The sequence below is a fragment of the Giraffa tippelskirchi genome, chromosome 6 (assembly GCF_054371585.1).
Source record: "Giraffa tippelskirchi isolate mGirTip1 chromosome 6, T2T-mGirTip1v1.2.pri, whole genome shotgun sequence".
NCBI classification, from domain to species: Eukaryota; Metazoa; Chordata; class Mammalia; order Artiodactyla; family Giraffidae; genus Giraffa; species Giraffa tippelskirchi.
The window spans coordinates 90,266,955-90,291,012 of NC_137280.1; the positions used below are offsets into that span (position 1 = coordinate 90,266,955).

The 24,058-nt window shown below is 41.2% G+C and overlaps 1 protein-coding gene across 2 annotated transcripts; it reads left to right on the forward strand.

Moving 5' to 3' along the window:
* Positions 1 to 10,346: 10,346 nt before the first annotated feature.
* ZNF317 (zinc finger protein 317) lies at positions 10,347 to 24,058 on the forward strand. 2 transcript variants are annotated; one of them, XM_081498066.1, is made up of 7 exons: positions 10,347 to 10,528; positions 17,799 to 17,918; positions 18,583 to 18,725; positions 19,130 to 19,256; positions 19,710 to 19,805; positions 20,263 to 20,345; positions 20,831 to 24,058. In XM_081498066.1, exons 2-7 carry the CDS (start codon positions 17,819 to 17,821, stop codon positions 22,148 to 22,150), a joined length of 1,869 nt encoding a protein of 622 aa, XP_081354192.1. In that variant the 5' UTR covers positions 10,347 to 10,528; positions 17,799 to 17,818; the 3' UTR covers positions 22,151 to 24,058. The 2 variants fall into 2 exon arrangements, with proteins under 2 accessions (XP_081354192.1, XP_081354193.1); XM_081498067.1 differs by lacking the exon at positions 19,710 to 19,805.

Below are 24,058 nucleotides of genomic sequence, written 5' to 3' on the forward strand. Positions count from 1 at the left end.
TTCTGTCATCAACTTTTGGTGTGGGCTTCTAGAATGAGTCAAAGGGAATGAAATATTGGGTATGCTAGAATTTCTGGTTCTTCCAAAATTTAATTCTCCTGGTAAAGTGATTAATCATGGGTTTTCAAGTCAAGTATCTTTGTATTAAATCCTACTATCCTGGGAATTCCCTAGAAGTCCAGTGGTTAGGACTCCATGCTTCCACTTCAAGGGGAATGGGTTTGATCCCTGATTGGGGAACTAAGATCTCCCAGTTTGCTGAAATGCACACTCCTCCCAAAATTCTTCTATCTTGTGTTTTGCTACCTGTCATTTATCAAACAACTTAACTGAGTTCAATTTGATATCTATAAAATAGGCAAAATATTACATACTTAATAGTGAAACAGGAAATATATGTGTACAGAAATTCATCTAGATTAAGCACTAGTAAAATCAAACGCGTAATTATCAGGTGCTAACAGAAGTCAATTAATCTCCATAGAGCTGAAAGAAAAAAATCATTATTATCAGGTATACAGTTCATATGTCTGTATACTTGTGAACATGCATTTGCTTTAGCATTATACATTGATAAACCAATTCTCATTTCATCTTCCTTTTGAGTCATCTTCATTTTCCTCATTTCTGCTGGAATCTATACAGAGAAATTGATTAGAATAAAGTCAACTGACAGTTTTTGTTTAATCCATGAGTTATAAAGAAGTGCGTTTCTTTGTTTCCAAATATATAAAAGACCTATTTTTATGCCTTTGTTAGTGGCTTTTAGTATCACTGCACTATGGCTAGAGAACATAGTCTGCACAATTTAAATTCTTTGAAATTTAAGTGTGGTATGCAGCACTTGTGGTCAAACTTAGTAGATGATCTGTTTGTGCTTAAAGATCATTTCGGCAGTGATCGAGTACATTTTTTGTATATACCCACCCATTAGGTCAATCATGTTGAAATCTGACTTTTTTGTCTCCTTGTTATATCAATCATGGAGTGATATATGTTCAAATCAGCCAGTGTGATATTGAATTTGACTGTTTCTTTTTCTTAATTTTATTTTTAATTGGAGGGTAATTGCTTTACAATGTCATGTTGGTTCAACAGGGTGAATCAGCTGTTTGTTGTTGTTTAGTTGCTAAGTGATGTCTGATGCTTTGCAACCCCATGGACTGCAGCACCTCAGGCTTCCCTGTCTTTCACTATCTCCCGGAGGCAGATATAAATATACATGTATCCCCTCCTTCTTGAGTCAAATTCCTCTACCCGCCCCCCCCACACACACACTGAATTTGACTATTTCTGCTTATAGTTCAATCATTAGATACTGAGTACAAATTCAGAATTGTTGTATCTTCCTGGTGCTTTCAGTCTTTTATCTTTAAAAAGCTACCTTTGTTATCCCTGGGTGTATTATTGCATTAAAATCTACTTTGTCTGATAGTGAAAAGTGAAAGTGAAAATGTTAGTTGCTCAGTGTTGTCTGACTCTTTGCAGCCCCATGGACTGTAGACCACCAGGCTCCTTTGTCCATGGGATTCTCCAGGCAAGAATCCTGAAGTGGGTTGCCATTTCCTTCTCCAAGGGAAAAAATTTTAGAGGAAAAAATGTAGCCTTAAAAAGTGTGTAAAGCTTAAAATTTTATTTAATAAACATGGTAAGGTATTAATAAGAATAAATGTAGCAAACTCAAAGAAGAAAGCAGGAAACAATGATCACAAAAGAACAAATTAAATTAATTTTGAAGAAGCGGAGTAGTAGAGAAAAAAAACTGAAATTTGGTTTCTTGAAAATACTAATAAAGCAATTTCTAGCAAGACTGATAAATTTAAAAGTCTACACAAATTAGTATTGGGCTATCTTAGTATTAATTGCCAGTCCAGAAGTTAATTCAGAAAGGTGGATTCTCCAGGCCAGAATACTGGAGTGGGTTGCTATGCCCTCCTCCAGGGAATCTTCGCAACCCAAGGATCAAACCCAGGTCTCTTATGTCTCCTGCATGAGCAGGTGGTCTCTTTACCATTAGCACCACCTGGGAAGCCCAGAAAGGTGAGACACAGAGGTTTATTATATTAGGGTCCTGCCCTCTTTGTGTTCAAAATATTCCACAATATGGAGAAGGAAATGACAACCCACTCCAGTATTCTTGCCTGGGAAATCATATGAACAGAAGAGTCTGATGGGCTACAGTTCATGGGGTCACAAAGAGTCAGACACAATTGAAGCGATTTAGCGTACACACATGCATGTCATAGTCTAGGCATTGCCTATTGTATTCTGTATTCTGTGTAGTGTGCTTTAACAGGTACTAGTTCTCTCCTGTTCTAGTGCATCTTGCTCCAAGTGACTCATGCATTCTTGCTTTGAACAGGTTTGATACTTGAAATCCCAGCAGTTGAAGCAGTGGCAGAGTCAAAATGTGAAATCAATAGAATGAATGCCTTTAGCAGTGGTTGGAGAGAACAAGACTCCTATCCACACATGGTCAAAATAGATGGATGCACAATGAATGAAAGTCATGGCTGGTCTAGGGACAGTTTCCATGGAAGGCATGGGCTTCCTTGAGGCCTCATATCCCCAGCCACTCCAAGATTGTCCAATTGCTTTTCCTTATCTGGTTGATGTTATTATTCCTCCCTTTGGCATTTCCTGCCAAAGGGCATTTCCTTCCCTAGTGGCTCAGCTGGTAAAGAATCCGCCTGCAATGCAGGAGACCTGGGATCAATCCCTGGGTTGGGAAGATCTCCTGGAGAAGGGAAAGGCCACCCATTCCAGTATGCTGGCCTGGAGAATTCCATGGACTGTATAGTCCATGGGGTCACAAAGAGTTGGACACGACTGAGCAACTTTCACTTCACTTCTCCAAGGGATCTTCCTGATGTGGGGTTTGAACCTGGGTCTCCTACACTGCAGGCAGAGTCTTCACCATCTGAGATAGTAATGCACCGTAGTTACCCAAGGTTTTCCTGGCATCTCCCAGGTGGTGGCAACCTGGCTGTAGCCCATATTGGTTTGCTTTTTGTTCCTCCCTATTCCCCAGAGACATTCCTTTGGGGTGCTAGCCTAAAGGGAGATCCTTACCCTCACTGTTCACTTCTGATCCTGAAGAACTTAAAGCTCACACTGGTCCCTCAGCTTCCCTTGTAGACCACCTCAAGGGTAAAGCCAGCACCAGTGTCTGACTCACCACTCTGGAGCCCTTTCCTCTCCTAGTATACATGCAACATTTTCTTTTTGTGTGTAAGTTTAATGTGTACAAGGTACTGATTTGCAAAATGCTTATATCTTGCAAAATGGTTACATTCATAGTATTAGCCATCATCTCTACCAAGCCACATAATTACCACATTTTTTTGTAGTAAGAGCATTTATGATTTACTTTCCTAGCAACTTTCGAGTATAAGATACATTTTTTTTGCTTTATTTAATATTTTAATATAACTTGTTTCCTCTATAATTCTATGTATTTTATTAAATGCATAAAAATACTAAGCTATTAGATGCATATAAATATAAATTACTCTAAGAAAGGGTTGATAAACTTTTGCTTTTGTTGTTCTTTGTTGTTTTGGCCACACCTTGCAGCATGTGAGTTTGCCAGGTCGCCCTAGAGGTAAAGAACTGCCTGCCAGTGCAGGAGACATAGAGACGCAAGTTTGATCCCTAGATTGGGAAGATCCCCAACCCACTCCAATATTCTTGCCTGGAGAATCCCATGGACCAAGGAGCCTGGCAGGTTACAGTCCATGGGATCACAAAGGGTCGGACATGATTGAGCAACTGAGCATGCACACAAAGGTGTCTTAAATTAAACTAGGCATTTATATGCATGGCTCAAATATTAACATATAAAAGTGAGTGAGAATAGCGAATTTTACCTGTGCTGCCAGAAAATGCTGAGAAGATGCTGACGTACTGTATCATGTGGAATCTTAGTTCCCTGACCAGGGTGGCACCCTTGCCCCTCTGCACTGGAAGCACAGAGTCTTAACCATGGGACTAACAGGGAAATTCCACAAGTGAAGGCTTCTAGGAGAAACAAGACTCATCATTGCCTGGAATTACTCTTTGACTTTTAACTCCAGGGAGACTTTTTGCCATATGTAGTGTCTTCCTTATCCTTTACTCAGACAGGTTTTTTGCCTCTCTTTGTCCTTGCCATGATTATTCCCTTGAGGTGTTTACGAGACAAAAATTGGCTATTAACCCTGTTTCAATTGTTACTTCCATTTTTGAGACCAAAGAGAGGGCTGTTTGTAAATTCCTCAACTGGAGCCCACCTATCTCTTGCCTCAGGAAATGCAAAGCGGAGGCTTGTTGTTCAGTTGCTCAGTCCTGTTCGACTTTGCAACCCCATGGGCTGCAGCACACCAGGCTTCCCTGTCCTTCACTATCTCCTGGAGCTTGCTCAAACTCATATCCATTGAGTCAGTGAAGCCATCCAACCATCTTGTCCTCTGTTGTGCACTTCTCCTGCCTCCAATCCTTCCCAGCATCAGGGTCTTTTCTAAAGGGTCAACTCTTTGCATCAGGTGGCCAGAGGAACTTCAGCTTCAGCATCAGTCCTTCCAATGAATATTCATGATTGATTTCCTTTAGGATTGACTGGTTGGATCTCCTTGCAGTCCAAGGGACTCGCAAGAGTCTTTTCCAACATCACAGTTCAAAAACATTAATTTTTCAGTGCTCAGCCTTCTTTATGGTCCAACTCTCACATCCATACATGACTACTAGAAAAAGCATAGCTGTGACTATACAGCCCTTTGTTGGCAAAGTAATGTCTCTGCTTTTTAATATGCTGTTTAGGTTTCATAGCTTTCCTTCCAAGGAGCAAGTGTCTTTTTATTTCATGGCTGCACTCACCATCTGCAGTGATTTTGGAGCCCCCCAAAATAAAATCTGTCACTGTTTCCATTGTTTCGCTGTCTATTTGCCATGAAGTGATGGGACTGGATGCCATGACCTTCATTTTCTGAATGTTGAGTTTTAAGCCAGCTTTTTCACTCTCTTCTTTGACCTTCATTAAGAGGCTCTTTAGTTCCTCTTTGCTTGCTGACATAAGGGTGGTTTCATCTACATATCTGAGGTTAAAGAGGAGGCTTGCTGATTTTAAATGTCCAACTGGAGTCCATTTATTTCTTGCCTCAAACCTAATAGGTTGGGGTTCAGAGAGCTTCCAGGTTGGAAAGCAAGAACTCATCTATGTGCTAGGACAGTGGAGCTTCCTGAACTCTCAGGGGGCAGAATCTCCTGTGCTGAAGACTCTCTGAACCCTGCCCTGTGTACATATCTATCTGATTGTTCATTCATATTCTTTAATATCCTTTGTAATAAAGAAGTGATCTAGTAACTTCTTTTCCTGAGTTCTGTGAGCTACTCTAGCAAATTGAGCAAACCAAGGACTGCTTTGAGGGGACTTGCAATGTATAACCAATTAGTCAGACTGACTCTCAAAAGGTGTGCTGCTATTTTACCATTACCCCATCGCCACACCCTGACTCCGCCTCCAATCTTCATTCTATTCACCTTTGGCACCAGATAAAGTCTTTTCTGGGAGATTATTATGTGCATTTTGAGATGTTTAGCTGCACCCCCAGATGACACCACTAGATGCCAGTAGCACTCCACCCAAACCCAGTTGTGCCATTTTACAAAAATCTCCAGTTCAGTTCAGTTCAGTTGCTCAGTCCTGTCCGACTTTTTGTGACTCCATGGATTGCACCACGCCAGCCTTCCCTGTCTATCATCAACTCCTGGAGCTTACTCAAACTCGTGTCCATTGAGTCGGTGATGCCATCCAAACATGTCATCCTCTGTCGTCCCCTTCTCCTGCCTTCAATCTTTCCCAGCATTAGGGTCTTTTCCAATGAGTCAGTTCTTCCAATAAGGTGGCCAAAGCATTGGAGTTTCAGCTTCAGCATCTGTCCTTCTAATGAATATTCAGGATTGATTTCCTTTAGGATTGACTGGTTTGATCTCCTTGCAATCCAAGGGACTCTCAAGAGTCTTCTCCAACACCATAGTTCAAAAGCATCAATTCTTTGGTGCTCAGCCTTTAATGTCCAAATCTCACATCCATATATGACTACTGGAAAAACCATAGCTTTGACTAGATGGACCTTAGTTGGCAAAGTAATGTCTCTGCTTTTTAATATGCTGTCTAGGTTTGTCAGGAAGCAACAGTTAGAACTGGACATGGAACAACAGACTGGTTCCAAATAGGAAAACGTGCACCTCAAGGCTGTGTATTGTCACCCTGATTATTTAACTTATATGCAGAGTACATCATGAGAAACGCTGGGCTGGATGAATCACAAGCTGGAATCAGGATTGCTGGGAGAAATATCAATAACCTCAGATATACAGATGACACCACCACTATGGCAGAAAGTGAAGAAGAACTAGAGCCTCTTGATGAAAGTGAAAGAGGAGAGTGAAGAAGTTGGCTTAAAGCTCAACATTCACAAAACTAAGATCATGGCATCTGGTCCCATCACTTCATGGGAAATAGATGGGGAAACAGTGGAAACTGGCTGACTTTATTTTTGGGGGATCCAAAATCACTGCAGATGGTGACTGCAGCCATGAAATTAAGACGCTTACTTCTTGGAAGGAAAGTTATGACCAACCTAGACAGCATATTAAAAAGCAGAGATATTACTTTGCCAACAAAGGTCCGTCTAGTCAAGGTTATGGTTTTTCCAGTAGTTATGTATGGATGGATGTGAGAGTTGGATGTGAGAGTGCCAAAGAATTGATGCTTTTCAACTGTGGTGTTGGAAAAGACTTGAGAGTCCCTTGGACTGCATGGAGATCCAACCAGTCCATCCTAAAGGAAATCAGTCCTGAATGTTCATTGGAAGGACTGATGTTGAGGCTGAAACTCCAAAACTTTGGCCACCTCCTGTGAAGAGTTGACTCATTTGAAAATACCCTGATGCTGGGAAAGACTGAAGGCAGGAGGAGAAGGGGACGACAGAGAATGAGATGGTTGGATGGCATCACTGACTCAATGGACATGAGTTTGGGTAAGCTCCAGGAGCTGGTGATGGACAGGGAGGCCTGGCGTGCTGCAGTCCATGGGGTCGCAAAGAGTTGGACACGACTGAGTGACTGAACTGAACTGAGGTTTGTCATAGCTTTTCTTCCAAGGAGCAAGTGTCTTTTAATTTCATTGCTACACTCACCATCTGCAGTGATTTCGGAGTCCCACAAAATAAAGTCTGTCACTGATCCATTGTTTCCCCATCTATGTACCATAAAGTGATGGTACCAGATGCCGTGACCTTCATTTTCCGAATGTTGAGTTTTAAACCACTTTTTTCACTCTCGTCTTTGACTTCCATCAAGTGGCTCTTTACTTCCTCTTTGCTTTCTGCCATAAGGGTGGTGTCATCTGCATATCTGAACTTATTGATATTTCTCCCTGCAATCTTGATTCCAGCTTGTGCTTCATCCAGTCTGGCATTTTGCATGATGTACTCTGCAAATAAGTTAAATAAGCAGGGTGACAATATACAGCCTTTCCAAATTTGTAACCAGTCTGTTGTTCCGTGTCTGGTTCTAAGTGTTGCTTCCTGACCTGCATACAGGTTTCTCAAGAGACAGGTCAATGGTCTGGTATTCCCATCTCTTTAAGAATTTTCCATAGTCTGTTGTTGTGATTCACACAGTCAAAGGCTTTAGTGCAGTCAGTGAAATAGAATTTTTTTTTTTTTTGAATTCTCTTGCTTTTTCAATGATCCAGCGGATGTTGGCAATTTGATCTCTGGTTCCTCTGTCTTTTCTAAAACCAGCTTGAACATGTGGAATTTCATGGTTCATGTACTGTTGAAGCCTGACTTGGAGAATTTTGAGCATTACTTTGCTAGTGTGTGAGATGGGTGCAATTGTGCGGTAGTTTGAGCATTCTTTGGCATTACCTTTCTTTGGGATTGGAATGAAAACTGACCTTTTCCAGTCCTGTGGCCACTGCTGAGTTTCCAAAATTTCCTGGCATAGTGAGTGCAGCACTTTAATAGCATCATCTTTTAGGATTTGAAACAGCTCAACTGGAATTTCATCACCTCCACTAGCTTGTTCTTAGTGATGCTTTCTAAGGCCCACGTGACTTCATGCTCCAGAATGTCTGGCTCTAGGTGAGTGATCATACCATCGTGATTATCTGGGTTGTGAAGATCTTTTTTATATATTTCTTCTGTGTACTCTTGCCACCTCTTCTTAATATCTTCTGCTTCAGGTAGGTCCATACCATTTCTGTCCTTTATTGAGGCCATCTTTGCATGAAATGTTCCCTTGGTATCTCTAATTTTCTTGAAGAGATCTCTAGTCTTTCCCATTCTATTGTTTTCCTCTATTTCTTTGCATTGATCACTGTGGAAGGCTTTCTTACCTCTCCTTGCTATTCTTTGGAACTCTGCATTCAAATGGGTATATCTTTCCTTTTCTCCTTCGTTTTTCACTTTTCTTCTTTTTTCAGCTATTTGTAAGGCCTCCTCAGACAGCCATTTTGCTTTTTTGCATTTCTTTTTCTTGGGTGTGGGCTTGATCCCTGTCTCTTGTACAATGTCATGAACCTTCGTCCATAGTTTATCAGGCACTCTATCTATCAGATCTAGTCTCTTGAATCTATTTCTCACTTCCACTGTATAATTGTAAGGGATTTGATTTAGATCATACCTGAATGGTGCAGTGGCTTTCCCCACTTTCTTCAATTTCAGTCTGAATTTGGCAATAAGGAGTTCATGATCTGAACCACAGTCAGCTCCTGGTCTTGTTTTTGCTGACTGTGTAGAGCTTCTCCATCTTTGACTGCAAAGAATATAATCAATCTGATTTCAATATTGACCATCTGGTGATGTCCATGTGTAGTCTTCTCTTGTGTGGTTGGAAGTGGGTGTTTGCTATGACCAGTGTGTTCTCTTAGCAAAACTCTATTAACCTTTGCCCTGCTTCATTCTGTACTCCAAAGCCAAGTTTGCCTGTTACTCCAGGTGTTTCTTGACTTCCTACTTTTGCATCCCAGTCCCGTATAATGAAAAGGACACCTTTTTTGGGTGTTAGTTCTAGAAGGTCTTGTAGGTCTTCATAGAACCATTCAACTTCAGCTTCTTCAGTACTACTGGTTGGGGCATAGACTTGGATTACTGTGATATTGAATGGTTTGCCTTGGAAACGAACAAATATCATTCAGTTGTTTTTGAGATTGCATCCAAGTACTGCATTTCAGACTCTTGTTGACTATGATGGCTACTCAGTTTCTTCTAAGGGATTCTCACCTACAACGTAGAGGGCATATTAAACACTAGAGCCATCACTTTGTCAACAAAGGTCTGTATAGTCAAAGCTGGTTTTTCCACTAGTCATGGAAGGATGTGAGAAAATGGAAGTGAAAATGTTAGTTCCTCAGTCCTGCCTGACTCTCTGTGACCCCATGGACTGTAGCCCACCAGACTCCTCTGTCCATGTGATTCTCCAGCCAAGTTCTGAAGTGGGTTCCCATTTCCGTCCCCAGAGTATCTTTCTGACCTGGATATTGAACCTGGGTCTCCTGCATCGCAGGCAGATTCTTTGCCCTCTGAACCATCAGGGAAGCTGCACTGATGTGAGTGCTGAGGGCCAAAGAATTGATGCTCTCAAACTGTGGTGCTGGAGAAGACTCTTTTGAGTCCCTTAGACAGCAAGGAGATCAAATCCGTCAATCCTAAAGGAAAATCAACCATGAACATTAATGGAAGGACTGATGCTGAAGCTGAAGCTCCAATAACTCTGGCCACCTGATTGGAAGAACAGACTCATTGGAAAAGACGCTGATGCTGGGGAAGACGGAAGGCAGGAGAAGAGGGCAACAGAGAATAAGATGGATCTTGCTCGGTTTCAAGTGCTGCTGTGACCTTTTTTGACTCAGAAACAGGAAAAATATTTTTTGCAAAGCAGTAATATTCATGGCTTATGGTCAAGGTAGAACTGAGCATTCCCTGTTGGAGGAAGAAGAGTCCAGCCTGTTGTCAAGTTTATAATGGAAATGTGGAAAGATGGGGTTGCTGTTATTGATGTTGATAAGATGGAGTAAGGAGTTTGATTTGTGGCACTTTAATGTATCTGTTGAAAGCACTGTTTACTTAAAATGGTAAGATTCAGTGCTAACATAGACATTATAGAGGCCTGACAACTGATTATAAAGGGACTTGAACAATTATAAGTTGGAGAAAATGTGCCTGGTTCGTAGAATACACCTAGGCAACCTCCTCAGGCCTGCTTTAATTCCCAAACTACATTTCCCAGAATCCTTTCCGCTCTGTGCTTCCTTGTTCGCGTCCAGTTTTGAAGTCCCGCGACACTTAGAAGGCGGAAGTGAAGCGGAAGCCATTACTCTTGGGAGGAGAGTGCTGATATACACATGGGAAGAGGAGTGGTCTACAGTGGCTTCTTACAAGTTCTTGGTCCCCGCGGCCGATCGGACTATCCGTATGAACTTGTCATCCCTTCGGCCGCAGCTTCCGTGATCTTTGCTTCCCATGATTCTACTGTCGGTGATGTAAGTCCCTCTTTACTCACTTAACCCTTTACTCTTGGCCTTCATGAGAACCTGGGAGGCCCAAAAGGCTGGCGGAGGTAACAGGGAAAAGGACCTGGGACCAGGAAGCCAGGCAGGAGTGTGTTTTTGACCCTGTCATAAGCGGTAAGAAGTGTTGGTGACGAAGTTTAGGACCAGAGTGAGGCACCAGTGATGTGGTCCAAAAAAATTGACATCTTGGCGGTGGGGGCAAGAAAAGCCCATTCCAGGTGAGTTCAGGACGTTATTGAGGTGGATATGTGTATCACGAATTGGAGACCCAAGGATAAACTACCTACCTTTTGCTTTGTGGTCATTTTTGTCTAATATTAATAGGAGCACACTGGTTTTCTTTCAGTTAACATTTGTCTTGAATGCTTTTTTACACTTAAACTTTTATTCAGTTGACTGTCGTGTAAATAGTCTATAGATTTAAAAATGCACTTCAACGTTGTTGTTTAACTTGAGAATTAGTCCATTAATATTTAATGTGATTACTAATATTTTGCATTGACTTTTGCCATCTTACTTGGTGCTTTCTATTTTCCCTTCGAATAATTTTTTAATTAGAATATAGGACATATATGCCCTCCCAAAGTATGAAAACACACAAAATTAAAAGAAGAATAAAGTGAATCCTCAAACTAGGACAAGAAAAATAAGGTTATGAAAACTCAGAAACCTGTATTCTTCTGAACTGCATCCACCTCCTTCTCTATGATTTTCTTCCTGAATTTTACTGCTTATATGTTTTCTTAAAAATGTATTTCCTAATTTTGGTAATTACTTATGATGAATTACATGCACCCAAGTATTTTCAGAGACATGCGCCTACCATTCTTTTTTAGATACATAGTGACTTAGTCTGTTTACAAAGTTCCATACACTGTGGTTTTATTTGCAAATTGTGTTTTATATACACACACACACACACACACACACACATATATATACACACACACAGATACACACACACACCTGTGTGTGTGTATAAATTTTGAGAATATTGGCATTATTATGCCATTGAATTTTACAGTTAACTGGTTACATCTTCTATAATGCTTTTCAATAAAGTTTTATGAATATCAGCAAGTAAGATATAATGTCTTTTGTTATTGTTAGTTTTATTCCTTGGAAAGAAGTGATGTATATTTATGTTTTTCTTTCGTATCACACATTTATTTTTATTATTTACTTTCTTTGCTGGACTTCCAGTAGCATTGAATGGAGTTCGAAAAGCCAACTTGAGGCTATCCTGTTTTCTTTCTGACCTTAAGGGGAATTAACTTGAGTGTTAGCTGAAGGCTTTTTTTTTTTTTTTAATAGTATGAGGTAAAGGAAGCTCCTTTTTCCTAATCTAAGTTTTTTGTCATGAAAATCACTCTTACCTAGTGATTTTTTTTTCCAGCATCTACTTTGATGTGTTGATGTATTTCAGTCATCTCAAAGTATGCCTGATCTGTAGGTTCTAGTTCTGTTTGTGCTTTAAATGAATAAGTGAAAAATATGATTATCTTATTTACCTGATAATGGCATTAAACCAATTACAGAATTAAACCAATCTACATTTGAGTGAAATTGGCTTGTAATTTTCCTTTTCTGTTTCAGGTTTATGCCAGACTCATAAAATGGGGTGGGAGTGTTCTCTTTTTTTTCTAAACTCTGGAATATTTTACCTAAGAGTAGTCCTCTAAGAGTCAAAGGGCATCCAAGTTCTCTATTTCATTATGATAAATAAAATTTCTTTAGGAACTTATTCATTCCATCTAAAGCTAAATTGTATAATCAAAGTTGTTAAAATATGCTCTTGAGTTCAGTTCAGTTCAGTCGCTCAGTTGTGTCCGACTCTTTGTGACCCCATGGACTGCAGCATGCCAGGCCCCCCTGTCCATCACCAACTCCCGGAGCTTACCCAAACCCATGTCCATTGAGTCGGTGATGCCATCCAACCATCTCATCCTCTGTCGTCCCCTTCTTCTCCTGCCTTCAATCTTTTGCAGCATTAGGGTCTTTTCCAATGAGTGGTTCTTTGCATCAGGTGGCCAAAGGATTGGAGTTTCAGCTTCAGCATCAGTCCTTCCAATGAACATTCAGGACCGATTTCCTTTAGGATGGACTGGTTGGATCTCCTTGCAGTCCAAGGGACTCTCAAGAGTCTTTTCCAACACCACAGTTCAAAAGCATCAATTCTTTGGCACTCAGCTTTCTTTATGGTCCAACTCACACATCCATACATGACTACTGGAAAAACCATAGCTTTGACTAAACAGAACTTTGTTGGTAAAGTGTTGTCTCTGCTTTTTAATATGCAGTCTAGGTTGGTCATAGCTCTTCTTCCAAGGAGCAAGTGTCTTTTAATTTCATGGCTGCAGTCACCATCTGCAGTGATTTGGGAGCTCCCCAAAAATAAAGTCTGTCACTGTTTCCATTGTTTCCCCATCTGTTTGCCATGAAGTCATCTCTTACTGTGTTTTTAATGCTTGATACATGTGTAATGTTACCAGTTTTTCATTCTCATATTTCTATGTTCTTTCTTGTACTTTAAGTAAATCCTGTCAGAATTGTGTCAATTTTGTTTTTCTCTTAAAACTTTTGGCTTGATTGAACACTTTATAATATGTATGTTTTCTATTTCATAACTTTGTGTTCTTCATAATTTTCTTCTTTTACTTTCTTGGCACGTTTCTTTACAATTTCTTACATTGGATACCTGCATGTCCCAAAGGACAGTGGTGAGTATTCTATTGTATTTCAGTTCTAAGTATTATCAAATACTATGACTTCTTTGATATGAAAGTTATTTAGGACTTTTAGTTTCAATTTCTGTGACCTTTTTCTGGTTATCTTTTGGTTATTGTTTGCTAACTTACACTGTAGTCAGATTGATGCCATTTTCTGAGACACACATTGTACCCCACATGTGGTTGGATTTTATAGTTAGGAAATACTATTTCATCTTGTGCAGTCTGCATATAGTTATTGAGTTGTCTGCTTGAACATATTATTGAGAGCTCTGGTAGTGGCTTTGTCCATTCTCCTTAGAGACCTACCCCCCTCCCCCTGTATGTATATAGTTTTTTCTGGGGTTATACCTTTTTTCATTATGCAGTTTCTCAGTTTTCGCTCTTAGCCTTTTTGCTTTAATTCATTCTGGTATTAAAATATTTAAAACCAGATTTTAAAAAAAGTAGTTACCTTGTATGTGAAGTGAAAGGCACTCAGTCATGTCCAACTCTTGGTGACCCCATGGACTATAGAGTCCATGGAATTTTCCAGGCCAGAATACTGGAGTGGGTAGCCTTTCCCTTCTCTAGGGGATCTTCCCAACCCAGGGATTGAACGCAGGTCTACCCGCATTGCATGCAGATTCTTTACCAGCTGAGCCACAAGGGAAGCCCATTTACCTTGTATATCTTTTTTATATTTCCATTCTTGTATATCCTTATTTTTTAGATGTTCTTGCAAACACCATATAACTGGATTGTTTTTACTCCATTTTGAGAATCTCTCTACCATAGTTGAAGCTTTTGGTCAGCTTTTTTATAGCATCTTTTTTTTTTTTTTTGCCCTCTAGCTTCTTTTGATTTGAGAATTTTGTTCACTCCACATTTTTCTCTGCATGTTTTGAATTTATCTATGTATATATATATACTGAATTTATTTATGTGTATTATCTTAGTAGTTGTCTTGGAGAATTCTTATCCTTGTTCATTTGTGAAATTTAGATTTTTGATAACCTTACCATTCTCCTGGTTTACATGGTTTTGTTATCATCCATTTTATTTTATTATTATTTTTTAATATTTATTTAATTATTTGGTTGTGCCTGGTCTTAGTTGTGGCAAACAAGATATTCAGTCTTCATCTTTATTTTGTGGCATGCAGGGCCAAGTTCCCTGACCAGGAATTGAACCTGGTCCCCCTGCATTGTGAGCAGAATTTTAGCCACTGAACCATCAGGGATGTCACTGATCATGCATTCTAATTCTGTCTTTTTTTTTAACTCGAAAGAGATTATCATGTATAGTTATGTTTGGTTTCATTATACCCACACATTTTCCTCATTGTGTTCTTTCTTTGATTCTTGGACCCTTTGGTGTAAGTTATTAACAGTCTTTGCTTCCTTGAATTTTCCTTTCTCCCTAAAATATTTATTTTAGAATTTCTCTTTTCTGTGAGTGGCAAGTTCAAATATGATGTTATTTTGCCATCTTAATGGACATTTTGATTTTAAAAGTATATTCCAGAGCCATGAAGATGTTCCACTGTCTTCTGGCTCCCATTGTTACTGGCCAGAAGTCAGGTGTCAGCCTAATGTTTTACTTTTTTAAAGTGGTGATTCTTAAAGCATGTTCTTCAGACCAACGGCATCAGCATCACCTGGGAAGTTGTTAGAAATGCATATTCTTGCATTTCACACCCCATATCTTAGGAGTCAAAAACTGGGGCTGGGACCTAGCAATGTGAGTTTTTTAAAATACATTTCCAGTTTTAACAAGCTCTCCAGGTGATTGAGATGCAACTTGAAGTTTAAGAACCATTGCTTTAAAGGTTACCTGTGTTTTTTTCCTCCTTCGCTGCTGTTCAGATATTGTTTTGCCATTTTTGTTCTCTGGTTCAGTTTAATTGAATCTAACTGTGATCTGTTTTTATCTTCAGCCTGTTTATATTTGCCTTCTGAAATGAGAAATTCACAGCTACCGTGTTTTGCAATAATTGCCTGGGCTCCTTCCTTCTCCTTTTAGAATTCTATTTAGAATCAGTTCAGCCATTTTCCCTCTGTCCCCCATGGCTCTTTGTGCTTATCAGCTCTTTATCTGTGTGCCCTCGTGTTTATTCTTTAGAAGTGGTTTTTAAATTTAAGCCTGTGTAAAAGTCACCTATAGTGCTTGTTATTAATAGATTCATCAATAGATTCATCAGTCTACTTCAAAACTGTCATTTAATTAAGGGCTTGGATATGAACTGGGCATCAGAATTATTAAAGTTCTCCAGGTGATGTTTATGCAGCTGGCTTGAGGACCATACTTTGTATAAGACTCTGAAAAACAGGGGGTTTTTTTGAGAGGGGGACTGTGTAATCTGATGAAACTCTTTATTTCAACATTTTCTCTTAATTTTAACAATTGTAATTGTCCTTTTAGAAATTACACATTTTAAAATTTCTGCATATTTTTTACCAGTGTGTGAATGATTTTAAAAAATACCTGTGTTTATTTTGTATTGCACTTAAAATAGGTTTGAATGGAAGATTTAACCAGGATATGTAGATTGCCTGTTGGAAACAGAAGTATTAATCTATCCTTTTATCCCCTGGGGCATTTCATCTGGTTGGTTGAAAGCTTACAGATAGTGAGGTATAGAGATGTTAACTTATGAGTGTAATATATTTCTGAAGTAAAAAAAAAAAATGGCTTGCAGTGTTTTCACAACTATTGTTTCTTTGGGCCTACAGGAATGACTGGTAGAAACAGTTCTAGCAGGGTCAGAAATACCACTCAATAAAAGTAACAGAAAGATTATTCTCTCTATAGTAGTTCCACCTGCAAATTCTGAATATCTCTGGGTTGTATTACAAAATTGAATATGGGGATTTAAATCAAATATTGAAGGAATTATGGCCACAAAAGGAGAAATCATCATAGAACAGTTGTAAAGAATAAAATGTGTTTTGGACCAAAAAACTGATGAAGGTAGGTCTTTTGTAATTGTGAGGAGCAGGGGTGAGATTAGGGTGAGGTAGAAATGCATGTGAGCAAGCAGAATACATGGTGGTGTTAACTCTGTGTTTGTGTAATGCTGAGATCTGTATCCAGGGTCACCAATTCTAGCTCAACAAATGATATAATTGCTCAAATGAGAAATACTTCAGAACCTTGCTCTGGTCTATAGTTTACATTACCATGAGACTTTGAAAATATCCCACAGATTTGAAATTGATGTGAGTGCATTCTCCATCCAGGCTTGAACCACTTGTGTACCTTACTCCATACTGCAGATGGTGGTGAATGGTGAGGGCCAAGGTGTGCCTAAGCCACATGGCTGTGTCAACATACATCTCATAGGACCTGAACAGGATCTCCCTCCCCTCCAAGTTCCATCCCTTGTGATCTTCCCAAGACCCCCAGGCCCAGGGATGTCTTCTCAGTATGAAGAGAAATGTGGGCAGCTTATTTGTCACCATTCATTCTTTCACTCACTTTAAACTTGTTTATTATTTGAGGTACTGTTCCAGACACTGTGTACTCAGTTGCTTAGTCATGTCCAACTCTTTGTGACCCCATAGACTAGCCCGCCAGGCTCCTCTGTCCATGGGATTTTCCAGACAAAATACTGGAGACTGGGTTGCCATTTCCTTCTCCAGGGGATCTTCCTGACTCAGGGATCAAACCTGCATCTCTTATGTCTCCTGCATTGGCAGGTGGGTTCTTTTACCCACTGAGCCACCTGGGAAACCCTTCAGACACTGCAGCAGTGAACAAAACAAAGAAGTGAAAAATCTTTGTCTTCCAGGCACTTCTTGTCTAACAGGGTATACATTGTGTAGGAGATTTTGTCCAGAGAGCAAATTTTTGAATCATTGTTAGTGAGGTGAACCTGATTCTAGTGATGACAAGCCCTGAGCTGTAGCCCACAGTTGTGTATGTTGACATAGAGTATGGGGCCAAAAGGCATTGGAGATCAGAACACATGGTCCTAGATGGATCCTCCTCATGGTTACTTGAACCATCGTAAGCCAGAATGAGCCTTGAAGAAGTCTGGAGCCTCAGTGTTTAGTGAGTGACAGAGTTTAGTATAATTGTAATTGGTGACATGGACTTCTCATGTGGCTCAGTGGTAAAGAATCTGCTTGCCAAGCAGGAGATGCAGAGTTGATCCCTGGCTTGGGACAGTCCCCTGGAGTAGGAAATGGCAACCACTCCAGTATTCTTGCCTGGGAAATTTCATGGACAGAGGAGCCTGGTGGGCTACCGTCCACGGAGTTGCAAAGAGTTGGACATGGCTTAGCGACTGAATAACAATTGGTGACACATTACTTGAGAGAATGACTCTGAATCTTAGTTGAAGTGGGTCCAGGACCTCCACCATGTTGTCTGGAGGTTTTACCTAAGCAAGGTTAAGGCCCAGGATGAGACAAAACTTGCTGCTCAATAGAGGAAATGCTGAAAAACAAAAGTCAGAATTGTTGTGTGAGTGGGAGAGACAGAAAACCTTTGGCTGCACCTAGTAGTCTTTCTCTCATTTCCTACAGATGTCCACTCCAGGAGGCCCATGAGAGAGAAAGTAGCTTCCTGGTCCCAGGCCCTGCTATTCAGGGAGATTTACTGTCATTCTCGCAAGATGGCAGCTCTTGGCCTGGCTGCCACATGTGGTAAGTTCTTTGGGTGTTGAATGCCCTCAGAAATCAAGCTTCCATGGCTCCTGCCACTTCACTGAGGGCAAGGATGTGCACAGCTGGTGAGAGGGCTGCCAGGTCAAAAGTGGTGGAGGATGCATGAACTGAAGTGGGTGGGGCAAAGTCCTGAGAGCTCCCCTGGCAACTGTGTCTGATTCAGGGTCTTTGTGAGTTTGGGTGAGGCAGGGAGTGTTTGTAGTTGGTGAGTAGGGAAGGCTACAGGTAGTTGATAACCCATTTATTATTTTGATAAATCTGAGCAAAGTAATAGCTCCATCTCTTAGAGCTTTCATTTCTCCACTCATAAATTGAGAATGTATATCATTTTCTTTTTGTTTTTGAGAATGTATATTAGTTTCTTTTTCTTTTTTATTTTTTGAGGATGTGTGTCATTTTCTTTATGGCTACGTAGGCCCACTACCCTTTTTCCTGTTCTTGAGTGGAGCAGGGCTGCTCTGGCTTGTTACACAGCTGATGTGTGTGTGTGTGTGTGTGTGTGTGTGTGTGTGTGTGTGTGTGTGTGTGTGTGTGATTGTGATTGGGGCATGTGCACTGCACACACACATAATTAGTATGGGATCACTTCCTGATTTGCAAGTGTCAGGTGGGCTTTAATCCTCATGGGTTCTCTCTTCTCTAGCTATGCCCAACCAGGAACCTGCCTATATCCATGAGTCAGAAATTCCTCTTTCTTCAAAAGACCATTCCTGTCTGCAGGATGTGGACCTGTTTGCATGCAATGACCTGGAGCCTCATACATCAACCAGTGTTGAACCATCCCAGGTATACCAAGCTCTTTAAGATCCTTGAAGGTGGGGGAGGGTCTTCATCTAAGCTGATGGATGCCTGATCAGAGTGCAAGAGGAAGAGCCAGAGAAGGTTGTGAGGCTAGTATCAGGGATGTAAGGGAAAATGACTTGTAACAGGTTGTTTTTTCATCATATAAGCTCAAAGCTCTCAGGCCAGGCTACAAGTGAATCCCATGTCAGAGTTGCATTTGAAGCAATGAGATAGGATGAAATTATCTCATAAGAAAGAGAAGACGTCTGAGGACTGTCTTCTAGAGTAAATGTTTAGATCCCAGAGCCCTGTATTGGAAATCCTGTGTTTAGAGTCTCTCTTTATCCTCAGCCATCTTTTAACACAGGCTGGGTTCTCACTGACCCCAAATGTGTGCGGTGTTTCAGGAATCAGTGACTTTCCAGGATGTTGCTGTGGACTTCACTGAGAAGGAGTGGCCCTTGCTGGACTCTACTCAGAGAAAACTGTACAAAGATGTGATGCTGGAGAACTATAGCAACCTTGCCTCAGTGGGTAAGGCTGGTGTCATTTCTTCATTCGTTCATTCATGAATCAAATGTCCTTGTTACAAGTGCTTGCTGTGGCCCAGGAACTGTGTGGGGATTTAGAATACAGTTATGAACAAGTTGCCCTGGTCCCTGCCCTAGTGGTATCTTCCTTTGGATATTGAGATCTGTTCACTGCATTGACCTTGGAGGTTATGTGTGTCTGAGCTTGGGCATAGTTTTCTGAGTTAAGAAATCCTCATTCTTTTGAAGGGCAAAATGTGTGGGAATATTTGGGGTTTTGTGTTTTACGAAAACCTTACACTGTGTTCCTTAGAAATGTGGCACTGCCATTTTGTTGCTCCTAAGTCAGACTTGTCCATCCTCAGAACACTGAAGACCAAAACACTGACCCCAGACTATTGGAAGGGGTGATCCTCTGCATGATCCTCCCTCAACATATGTCTTTCCCCGTGAGTAGGGTGCCAGGTGGGCAAACCCAGCCTCATTTCCCACTTGGAGCAAGAAGAGGAGCTGAGGACAGAGGATCGGGAACTTCACCGAGGCCCTTGTCCCGGTAAGCACCAGGAAGACACAAACACTGCTGAGAATCTGCTCTTGCCAGCGATGGAGATGAATGGGGTTTCATTGGGAAACCTCACCCAGGTTGAAAATGCACTTTCTCATTCACTGCACCTCCATCCTCTCGAAAGTCTTTTGGTTTCAGTGTCCCTTCATCTTTAAATTTGACGTGGCCGTGTGGGCTCTTTGTCCCATTCTTTCCTACTCAACATTCGTGGTCATACTCTTAATATCATTATCAGTGTCAGTATTTGAAGAGTTAATTCTTAGTGAGTCAACTTAAATTTCTACCCCCTTCATTGCCAAATGTCTTACACGTCCATATCTCTCAGTCCTTTTTACTTATGTGTAAGTATGGTTTGTATCTGCAAAGAAAGCCACCTCTGTTTTTGTCTCCATCATCCTACCATTTTCCTTCACCAGCAGGTTGATATTTTTCCAATTTGTTTCAGATTGGGCGACGCCATCTAAAACCAAATGGTCAATTCTTATGGAAGATATTTTTGGGAAGGAAACATCTAATGGTGTGACAGTGGTAAGATTTCCTTGGAATAATTCTGAATCATCCATATTGGGAGAGGACAGGGGCAGCCTGAGTTAGAAAAGCTCAAAACCAGGCAGGTCCCCCACACCCCTCAGCCACCCCCAAGAGCAAACAGTGATAGAGATAATACTACCAGTTTGGGGAAAACCCTGAATTTGGCCCCAGACTTTTCTTAAAGTTCTATTGAGTAAATATTTCTATAACTACATCTCAGATGTTGAGTGTTGGCTTAATTTAGTTTTAAACAGTTAACAAAGTATATATGCAAGAAGCTTTGTGAAAGTTACACACATAGCATTCATTTGTTTTCTTTTTTGATGGAGTCCATACAAGGCAGGAGCAATACTTTTGCTTTGCAGATTGTGACATCATTAGTAATTACGATGTTCTTCTACTTATACCAGTTTATGTGGGGATAGTCAGGAATGTAACAAACATGGGAAATTTCTTAGTCCGTGTTCCCTCTCCATCAACAGGAAAGCACTCAGCTTGGAGAGAAGTCCACGGAATACACTAACCTGTTTGACGTCTTCAGCATAGGCACTCATCTCACTCAGCAGATGGGAAGGCACACTGGCAAGAGACCGTACCACCGCCGGGACTGCGGGGTGACTTTCAGGAGCAGGTCCCATGTAACCCAACATGTGAGCATTTACAACGGGAGGAAGATGCACGAATGTCATCAGTGCCAGAAAGCCTTCACCACAAGTGCTTCGCTCACACGGCACAGGAGAATACATACTGGGGAGAAACCCTATGAGTGCAGTGCTTGCGGGAAGGCTTTCAATGACCCCTCAGCCCTCAGGAGTCACGCAAGAACTCACCTCACAGAGAAGCCCTTCGACTGCACTCAATGTGGAAACGCCTTCCGTACCCTCTCCTCCCTGAAGATACACATGAGAGTCCACACTGGGGAGCGGCCATACAAGTGCGACGAGTGTGGGAAGGCTTATGGCCGGAGCTGCCACCTCATTGCCCACAGGAGAACACACACTGGGGAGAGACCCTATGAGTGTCATGATTGTGGCAAGGCTTTCCAGCACCCCTCCCATCTCAAAGAGCACGTCAGGAATCACACCGGGGAGAAGCCCTATGAGTGCACGCAGTGTGGAAAAGCCTTCCGGTGGAAGTCAAACTTTAACTTGCACAAGAAGAACCACACAGTAGAGAAAACCTACGAGTGTAAAGAGTGTGGGAAATCTTTCGGAGACCTCCTGTCCCGGAGGAAACACATGAGAATTCACATTGTAAAGAAGCCTGTCGAGTGCAGACAGTGTGGGAAGGCATTCAGGAATCAGTCCATCCTCAAGACGCACATGAATTCCCATACTGGAGAGAAGCCATATGGGTGCGACCTCTGTGGGAAAGCCTTCAGTGCGAGTTCCAACCTAACTGCGCACAGGAAGATCCACACCCAAGAGAGACGCTACGAGTGTGCTGCCTGCGGGAAGGTCTTTGGAGACTATTTATCCCGGAGGAGGCACATGAGCATTCATCTTGTGAAGAAGCGTGTTGAATGCAGACAGTGTGGGAAAGCCTTCAGAAACCAGTCAACCCTCAAGACACACATGAGAAGTCACACAGGAGAGAAGCCTTATGAGTGTGACCACTGTGGGAAGGCCTTCAGCATTGGCTCAAACCTCAATGTGCACAGGAGGATACACACTGGGGAGAAGCCCTATGAGTGCCTGGCCTGTGGGAAAGCCTTCAGTGACCATTCGTCCCTCAGGAGCCATGTGAAAACTCACCGGGGTGAGAAGCTTTTTGTGTCATCAGTGTGGAAAAGACTCCAATGACACATCTTTTTTAAAGAAAAACATGAGAACTCAGATTGGCAGGGAACCTGGCAGGTGTCAGGAAGGCAGGAAGCTTTGAGGAACTCATCTCACTGGGCATAAATTGTTAACTTGGGAGAAATCCAGTTCGTATAATAACTGTGGAGAGACTTGGGCTTTTCCACGTCGCATTGGAACTATGTGAGAACTCACAGTGGGTGAGAAAACATGTATCTGAGGTGTGAGGAAGCCGTCAGTGTACATGTAGTTCTCAACAAACAGAACAACTTGGAGAGGGAACCCCTAACCTGGTATTTAATGTCAGAATGACGTTAGTACCACTTCGTACCTTCTGGGCACAAGAACAAGCTCATCCTGGAGGATCTCTGTAAATTCCATGACTGGACAAACCTTTCCTGGTCTGATTGTATCCCTCATGAGAGAAATCACACTAAATAAAAAAATCTATGAAATAAGGACCACGGGGAAGCCAGTAACAGATTGGCAAGCTATAGCCAGCAGTCTGTTTTTATGCAGCTGGCAAGTTTAGAATAGTGGTTGTGTTTTTTAAAGAAGAAAAATATGTGATGGAGACCACTTTTGGCCCACAAAGCCTAAAATACTCAACTCTCTGGTCCTTTACAGAAAAAAAATTGCCAATTCTTTATCTACAGCAGTGGGGATAACTTTGCTCCGTGGGGGACATTTGGCAAAGTCTAGAGACATAGTTGGTCTTTAAAAGTGGAGGGGGATTGCCATTGGCATGTTTTGGAAGACACCAAGGATGCTGCTAAATATCCTACAATGCACAGGGGCTTTCCTCAAAAGGGAGAAAGTATGTGCCCCAGAATGTCAGTATTGCTAAGGTTGAGAGATTTTAACCAACAATTCCTCATGTTTTTGTGAAACACGTGGGTACTCACATTATGAAAAATTCCTATTTGCAGCTTCAAAACTATACTCAGTGTAACTGTTTTGGGAATCACATGAGAACCCACACTGCAGACAATCCCTCTGTGGAGTTTCATCCACAGCCCTCTCGTGTGTGTATGAGAATTCTCTCCCCAGTAGGATTTCTCAGTACATGTGGAATTGCACTTATCAGTCTTCTATCACGAAAGTGGACCCCAGCTCATTAATTTTTCAGCCTTTAATTTTAAGGTTATGCTCTTGCAAATAACCCTCATGCTTCATCACAGAAGGTTTGTACATAGTAATTCTACTATAATTTCATTTGTGATATGTGTTTGTTTCCTTTTGGACAACTTACTTTGAACAGTGGGTTTTTGTTTTGTTTTTTTTAGAATAGTGTCATGTGCTGTGTAACGTGGGTATTTTTAGTACCTGTTTGTTACAAATATCTAATTCAAATAAGTTGTGATCAGAGCAGGATGTCTCCATCAAATCAGTCCTTTGGAATGTTTTTGGCCTCCTGTCCAGCCACAAGTAACCTAAACTTGTAGTTGCATCTTCAGTATCTTTTTCTTTCATACCAGAAAGATCCAAGTTCTGATTAGTAAGGTATGCTATATTAGAAAATCTCTTACAGGTTTTCTTGCAACTAGTAGAGTCCATGTCCACAGCCTAGTCATTGACAAAAAAGCAGATGCCACAATACGGACTGTGAGAAAGTGCTTGAAAAAGTGTCCATCTTACCTGGATTCTTCTCTACATTTTTTTTTTCCCCTTGTTCTTCCCCTTACTTCTCAACCTTGAGAAGAGATCCAGTACCTAGTGTTAAATATCCATCTTATGACTGTGAGGATGCAAGCCACAGGCTAAGCAAGAGGGGTGGGGCAGTTTACTGCAGAAAAATCACAATAATCTTGGCTTCCTCAGTGGCTTCTTTGAGTGTCTGCACTAGCACTGGATTTGTTATTTCCAGACTTACTGTTACATGAGAAAAAATAAAACTGACTATTGGTTTAA